Genomic DNA, 7,912 nt, shown 5'->3' with positions numbered 1-7,912 from the left:
ATGGGCTCCGCGCACTCCGTGCCCGCCGAGATGCGGGCGCTGGCCGACAGGACCGGCTGTGAGTATCGCCCGCCGCGGGTCCCCGGGGGCACCTTGGCCAGGCCCTGCCCGCTGCCACCCCCCGCCCGAGCCCCCTCCTGCCCCACCGCCGTGGGCTGCCCGGCCCCGCAGGGGACATGTCACCCGTGGGGGGGTGCGGGACGTCACCCGGAGGGATGCAGGCGTGTCACCGGGGGATGGAGGGGTGAAGGGGCGGGGGGGAAGGTAGGCATGTCACCCCGGGGGTGCTGGCATGTCACCAGTGGCGGGGGGAGTGGGGGCAGCCATGTCACCCACGGAGATGCAGCCATGTCACCCCCAGGGATGCACCCACGCACCCCCGGTGCCGCGCTGCCGGGGCGTCGAGCGTGCGTGCACACGTGTGAGCCCCAGCAGCGCTTTGCCCTCCCACGCCGCTTCGTGCGAGAAATCGTCCCCGCGTCGCGGTTCTGCGCAGGAGCCGCCGGCTCCGCTGCCATCCGGCGATGATGCTCGGGGGGCTGGCGCGGTGCGTAACGCCCGGCGGCGCGGGGGAAAGGGACCAGAGCAGGCAGGGGTTTGCGGCAGGGCGGTGGCCTAGTGCTCCGAGCAGGGGTCGGTGCGTAGGACGGGGGGGGGTCGTGTCCCTCGTGGGAAACGGCCTTGCCCCGGACGTCCCGGGACGCGGCCAGCTCTAGGTGCAGGGACCGGGGTGCGGTCGCCCGGTTCCTCCAGCGCCCGCCGCACCGAGAGCGGGCTGCGATGGAGGCAGCGCTGCCTGCAGCCAACGGACGTGCCGGCGTTGGGGGTCCAGCACCTCTCCCCAGCGCTGCCACTGACCCTACCGTCACATCGGCCTTCCTCCCCTCTCACTCCTCCTCCTCCCCCAGCTCAGCCCTCCCGCAGGCAGCAGCCGGGGGAGCCCCCGGGGTGCGAGCGGGGCAGCCCAGAGTGGGGAGAGGTTTTTGGGAACGCCTTGGCCTGGGGATCCTGCCCTGCCCGTGGGCCTTTCTGTGCACGGGCCCATGGCAGGCACCCGCCTCACGCCCTGTGTCCCTGTGAACCGGTCTCCAGGGAAGGGTTTACAAAGGCTGCACCCAAAAAAGTCTGATCAAAACCAGAAGTTGGCCGGGGGTGCGCGATGACCCCATGCTGCGACCGGGGTGCGTGTAGCAGCGTTCAGAGGGCTCCCACCAGGCTGCAGCTGCTGCTAGAGAAACCTGGGAATGCGAGTTTTTTTACAGGCTCGCTGCTGCGGTACAGCCTCGTAGAGGCCATCGCAGTCACCCTTGGGCCCGTGGGAGGAGCGGGGCCAGGGCAGAGCTCTCTGCGGGTCGCCAGGACGTGCCCGGGGCACCGTCCTTTGCCTTCTCCCCCACCGCTTTATAAACCCCAAAAGCGGCAGGGGCACCCACAGCTGTCTGCTTGAGGCCGTCGGGGCCGGTTCCCATCCCTGCTGCCGCGTGCCCCATCACGACGCTGCAGCAGCGGCGGCGTCTGTCGGGGGCTGAAGTGGCTCCTCCTGGGACGATGCCACCTTTTCCGGTACCCAGGCCGTTCCAGCGAGGCGAAACACGGCACAGGGCGGGCAGCCCAGGCCGGACCCCCTCCAGTGCTTCTCCTCCCTGGGGGATGCCCTCTGCTCAAGCAGCACGGTCGCAGGCTGAGAAACAGCAAACCCAGCACCCTTCGGTTTAAATCCCAATTTTTTTCCCCTGCAGCGTAGGTTGCCGTGCTTGGACACGGGCCTGCAGCATCAGAGCGCTGCGGCTGTTTCTCAGTGATACGAGCAGGCTCTGCTGCCCTTGAGCCAGTCCTTCCCGCAGGAAAGCCCTTGCCCTTTGTGCAGGGGTTTTTTCCCGGAAAGTAGCCGAGCGCTGCCGCTCATCGCAGGACCGGTGCGATCCTCGCAGCCCTGCCCGCACCGCAGCCCTGCGCCGCAGCTCGGAGCCAGGCGAGGAAGAGCGAGGAGGAGCCCTCTTTTTTGCCTTGCTGCCGCGGGCTGGACGGGGAGCGGGACTGGACCGATCGTGAGCATCCAGCCAGTGACCGCAGTCACATCGGTGTCTGGGGCATTTTTCTTAGAGATCAAAGATTTTTGTGCGTGACCATGTCCCAGATGCTGCAGACTCGGTGGCCCAGCTGCTCCCGTGGTGACGACGATGTTGTCAAGGGAGAAAGTGAAAGGTCACTTCTCCAGGGCCAAAACTGGAAAGCAAAGTCCAGGGAAAGTTTCCGTGCGTGTGGACGGCAGCAGAGCACCAGCCAGAGAGGGCTGAGGGGAAAAAAAACCACAGACATCATATGGGAGAATCGGTGGTGCCTGTGCAGCCGGGCATCACCACTTGAGAGCCAGTGGGTTCAGAGGGGGGACCCCCCCAGAGCCCATCCTCATCCTGCAAAGGGGCTGGCCGCTGCCGGCGCGGGCAGGGGTCCGGGGCCGGCACAGAGCCCCAGCAACAAGCGCAGATGGCTTTTCCAGTCCATTAATAGAGGTCTGTAAATGCTCAGCCTTACTGATCAATACAGTTTCTATTTCAAGGCTGTGAAACCAGAGTCAGAAATGGAGCAAAGGACATTATTTAAACATAATAAAAGAGAGAGAGGGAGCGGGCCAGCCGTGAGCACGCGAGCTCAGCGTTGACCTGTTGTCTTCCAGCCGCAGCGGTTAACCGTTTGCAGCCCCTCAGCTCTATTTTAACATGTTTTTATCTTTCTGCACTGCTGGGAGAGGCTGATGACCGGCCGCCGGCGCAGCGCTGCCCCGTGCCCGGCTCCGGGCGAGCACACGGGTCCAAGCTGGCGCCCGGACAGGCGCCACCGGCTCCTCCAAACGGAGCTGAAAGCCGCTTCCCTGGCTCCTGGGAACGGCTACGGTCAATATTTGCACAAGGGAATCAGGCTCTGCGTGTCTCCGGGGGTTTGTAGGGCTTGGTTACAGCTTGGGAAAAAATAAAATAACCTGTGTCGTGGGACTAAGGTGGTGAAACAGCTGCTGAGCCTCGCGCTGTAACCTCAGCACTCGTGGGTCTCACAGCGAGGCTGATTGATGGGCCCCCCCCGCTTCCAGCCCCCACCCCAGGCTGATGCTCTGGCGGGTGCAGCCGCGCTGCCGGGGGGGGAGGCAGGACCCACCTCGATGGTTCGGGGCTTCCCGGTGCCCCAGCTGCCCCCGAGCAGCAGCAGCTATTTCAAAGCCCAGCTTTGCTTTTTGGGTGCCGATGCGTCTCCTCCGTGCTCAGCCTTTCCTTGCCCCTGGCGAGGCGCAGGCGGCTGCTCTCGGCTTCGGGGTTCTCTCTTTTTTTTTTTTAAGTGTTTTTTTCTGTCACCTGGCATGGCTGTGAATGTGAGCACACGAACCTCCCAGCTTCAAGTAGAGACGTTCCGGGGCAGGTCGAGACGTGTTCCCCGGGCACGGCTCCTGCTCACGGCATCACCGAACCCCAAGTTAAATGGTCAAGCCCGTTCGAAGGGTCTGCTAGCACAGATGCTGAGCGGGGGGGGATCCTGCCGTGCCGTGCAGTCGGGGCCGGGGGAGTTTCTGCAGACGGGGACTGGTGACAAACCGGCCCTTGGTGTCACCCCCCCGCAGCGAGCAAGGAGCTCACGGGGAGCTCGCGGGGACCGACGCAGCGCGATGGACCTTGCAGGGCTGCATGGAGCCACCAAAGGGCAATGGGGACGGGGACGACTGTGCCCCGCTGCCGGGGGTGCCTTCTGGCTATGGCTGCACAGGGTGGGCTGCGGTGTTGTCCCCAGGGAACAAGCTTTGCGGCAGGTTTTGGGGCCCACCGGTCTCCTCCTGTCCCCGGGCAGGGCATGAGCTCTGCAGATGGGTCCCTCGGGGGCTGCCCCGTGCCCAAGGGGCTCACACCCCCCACTCCCCCCCCGTCACCTCTCTCTTTTCCCCCCGACAGTCACCTCTGAACAGATCGAGCACCTGCACCGGCGGTTCAAGCAGCTGAGCCGGGACCAGCTGACGATCCGGTACGGCGCGTCCATTGCCACCGCCGGGGCGATACGCGCCAGAGCGTCGCTCGCGGCGCCTGCCTTCCCCGGCTGGCGAGGGCCGCCCGCGCGAGGTGCCCGGGCTGCGAGGACCAGCGCGTCCTTCCCGGTCACCCCACGGCCGCGCTGAGCCGGCGCCCCGCAGCACTGCAAATAATAGGAGAAAAAAACGAGCGGTGAAGCAGCCACCTCAGAGCAGGGTCGCTCCTGCCAAGCACCCCCTTGTCCCCCAGCTTTAAAAAGCAGTTTTGGGGACGGGAGTGAGAAGTCCCCGCGGGGTTTGCAGTTGCCCTTTTCCCCCTCCTTGGTGTCTGTGCAGGCGCTTGTGCACCGAAGCCAAGACTCCGCTTCCTCGGGAAAGCTCCGGCACGTCCGAGCAGCTTCCCCAGCCCCGCGGGGAGCCAAGCGCGGGCCGGGGAGCCCAGCTGCCCTCCGCCCCCCTGCCCCGGAGATGATTTCTTGGCTCATTTGCTTTATAAAAAGTCAATAGCAAATGACCGTGCGGCTCAGCCTGGCGTCCGCGCAGCCCAACGCGGGGCGGCAGCAGGATGCGGCGGCACGGTGCCGGGCCCAGGGAGATGAGGGGAGGGCGGGCGGCAGAAGCGCCTTCCCTCGCCTCGTCAAGCCCCGTTCGGGATCTTATTCCCGGGAAAACTCTCTGACAACCGTGCAGCCATTTGCAAGTCGAGCTGTGCAAGGGCCCCAGCATCGCCCCAAGCCGCTGTGTCCCCAGAGCTTCCTGAAGACCCATTTTAGTGGGGATGAAAAGCACCTGTAGCCGCACCAAGCACAGACCGATGCGGCGGCGCGGCTTCCTTTCAGGTCTGAATTGAGGCAAACAGGGGTTTTCAGGCAAAATCTCTTTATTTCATGATTGCTTTGAAAGAATGGGGTCAGGGCTTCTGCCCCAGCCAGTGATCGTCGCGGTATCCCCCCCTCCACGGCTCCCTCACGCTTTGGGCCGCCTCTGTTTCTTTGCAGCAAGGAGAATTTTGACAGCATCCCCGATCTGGAGTTCAACCCAATTAGGGGGAAAATCGTCCACGCCTTTTTCGACAAGCGGTAAGAACATCCCCGGCACCGCGGGGAGGGTCGGGGCAATCGGGTTATCCTTTGAAAGCGGGAGGTGGCTGGGCGAAGGTCTTCTTCCTAAAGGGTGGGATGGGGCCAAGGTGAAAATTACAGACATTTAAGCTAAGTCTTGGGGAAAAACTAGTTCTAAAGCTTTGCTGAGGGACGCGCCGGGCTCTGCGGCGGGTGGGAGCGGGCGGCCGGGGGGGGCTGCCCGTCACCAGCGGCTCCGCTCTCGGCAGGAACCTGCGGCAGGAGTCGGGTGGGCTGGCGGACGAGATAAACTTCGAAGACTTCCTGACCATCATGTCCTACTTCAGACCCATCGAGATGAACATGGACGAGGAGCAGCTCGATCGCTTCCGGAAAGAGAAACTCAAATGTGAGGCTCGCCCAAAGGCGAGGGCTGGCGGGGGGACGGCAGGACGGGGCTCCCCTGACCCTGCCCCGCTCCTCTCGTCCCTCCCAGTCCTCTTCCACATGTACGACTCGGACCACGACGGGAAGATCACACTGCAGGAGTACAGAAATGTAACGTATGGTCCCTCCCGGCCCATCACCGCCGAATTCCCGGCCTCGGCTCTGACCCACTGCCTCGTAGGTGGTGGAGGAGCTGCTGTCAGGGAACCCCCACCTGGAGAAGGAGTCGGCGCGGTCCATCGCCGATGGGGCCATGATGGAGGCAGCCAGCATCTGTGTGGGACAAATGGTGGGAGCCGGTTCCTTGCTGTACCGTGGCACAGAGGCACTGTGACGGTATCGAAAACGGGGCTCGAAGGTGTCTGTCCCGCCCGGGGCATCTCCCCTGGCCCCGGGTTGCCTTGGCTGGAGAAGATTTTTTTGCAGGCAGCAGCTTTTGGGGTTTTTTTTTTTTCTATTCTAAGAGCCCGAGGGGGATAAGCAAACGGCACCCCGTAGCACCTTCAGTGCTGATGAGAAAAGCGGCTCCTCGCAGCCACGGTGGTTCTGGCAACCGATTTTGGGCTGACCATGGAGCACGGTGCGGGGCCAGCACCGAGCGCTGTGGGAGATGTGTCCCATAGCCCCAAAGGACACCCACCCCACCCCGGTGACCCAGTGCCCCAAGGTCCCTGCCCCATTGGTGTGGGGCAGCCATAATGTTTTCTCTCTTGCTGTGTCCAGGGGCCTGACCAGGTGTATGAAGGCATCACCTTTGAAGACTTCCTTAAGGTTGGTGGCCTCTCCACGTGTGTCCCAAGGAGGAGGGTGCCGGGTGGTCGCAGGGACGTGGGCGTTCGGTGTGGGCACCGAGCCGACCCCCCGCCCCGTCCCCGCTCACCCCCTTCCCATGGCAGATGTGGCAGGGCATCGACATCGAGACCAAGATGCACGTCCGCTTCCTCAACATGGAGACCATCGCGCACTGCTACTGATCTCTGGCTACTGAGCCAGAAGAGGAGGAGGAGGAGGAGGAGGAAGACTCTGCAGCAGCTCTGCGTTCCTGGCACCAAATGCTTTGTACCCGCCTGCGTGCCTGTCCCGTAGTGGGGCTGCCTTCTGCTCTCTAGAAACATAAGAGGCTTTTATCTGTAATAAAAGGTATTTCTCTTTTTACTCCTTGCTGAGAAACACTCCGTCCATCCATCATCCGGGGCTTGGCGGGGTGTCTCCCGGTGCGGAAAGCCTCCACAAATCCTTGGCTCCCCTTAAACCTGAATTTTTAGCCTCTGCCATATGCTGCTGTGGGGAAGGAGCTGCCCGCTTTGTGCCGTGACCCCCCCGGCCCCCATGCCATGGGGACCGTATGCAGGCAGGGATGGGGATGCTGAGGGGCAGGAGGTGAAGGCAGCATCCCCGGCACCTGGAAGGGCAATCGCATCCCGCCCTGCATCCCATGGGATGCTCAAGCCAGCGAAGGTGGCAGCGGCACAAGGAATAACCCCAAATCGACCCCAAGCCTTGGCTGCGTCTGCCAGCCGGAGCCAGGCAGGAGGGGCAGCGTGGGACCATGCCGAGGCAGGCAGCAGGGATGCGGGGACATGGGGACGTGGGCTCCTGGCAGCCGGGTGGCTCCCGTTCCCGCATGTCCCCGTTAGAACAAGGCACCGGAGATAAGGGTTTGTTTACTGGTATTAATAACTGGGTGGCTCGAGGCAGATTTCTGTCTCTAAGGCAGCCTGAGCTGGGAAGGGAGAGGGAGAAAAAAGGGCAATAGCTATTTTTAGAAAAGCTGGAAAGATTTGTTTGTTTTATCAAAAATAGCTTCCCCCGGTGACACGCACGCTCAATGGAAAAATAGCCAAGCAGCCAGCAGCGCACGGGCGAAGGCTGCGGGGAGCGACGGCCGCACAGCCGCGTACAGCCCCGGCGCAGCCCCCTCCATCCCGCCGCGGGCAGCAGGCGCCCGCTTGGCCCCCGGCTCGGGGCTCCAACAGTTCCTCGTCTGCTCCGCATGAGCCGGGGTTTCCGCGCCGCCCAGGCATCCCTATGCCGAGGGCACGGCTAAGGGCTCGCCCTCGCAGGCTTTTGCAGCTTCGCCCCTCCAAAAAACCCCGTCTTGCCCCCCGCTGCAGGGTGTGCAGCCGGGACGAGGGCCCTGCTCTGCGTTGGCGGCTGCTGGACCGCAGCCCCCGCGCCGCAGCAGCGGCCGGAGAGCAGCCGCGCTCAGCCGGCCAAGGACAGCCCTTCCCTGCAATGCAGTCCTGTCCTGGAGGGACCCGTGCTCTTCGGCAGCACCGAGGACGTGCTGGGGCTGACCCGGCTCTGGACGGAGCCGATCCCAGCTCGCAGCTCCACGCGTGGGACGCCCCCAGATCGAGGCCGGACGCGCCGCAAAGCCGCGGGACGACGCTGT

At 63.9% G+C, this 7,912-nt stretch overlaps 1 protein-coding gene across 1 annotated transcript; it reads left to right on the top strand.

The window, feature by feature from the left end:
* On the top strand, positions 1-6,593 carry TESC (tescalcin; the record flags this gene model as incomplete). Its single annotated transcript, XM_082007571.1, has 8 exons — positions 1-58; positions 3,936-4,005; positions 5,008-5,088; positions 5,340-5,479; positions 5,567-5,628; positions 5,699-5,806; positions 6,241-6,288; positions 6,414-6,593. 8 exons carry the CDS (start codon positions 1-3, stop codon positions 6,489-6,491), a joined length of 645 nt encoding a protein of 214 aa, XP_081863697.1. The 3' UTR covers positions 6,492-6,593.
* Positions 6,594-7,912: the final 1,319 nt, after the last annotated feature.

This window comes from Phaethon aethereus (assembly GCF_964289735.1).
Source record: "Phaethon aethereus genome assembly, chromosome: 17".
NCBI classification, from domain to species: Eukaryota; Metazoa; Chordata; class Aves; order Phaethontiformes; family Phaethontidae; genus Phaethon; species Phaethon aethereus.
The sequence above is the reverse complement of the archived record's forward strand: the minus strand, read 5'-3'. Positions and strand labels throughout refer to the sequence as shown.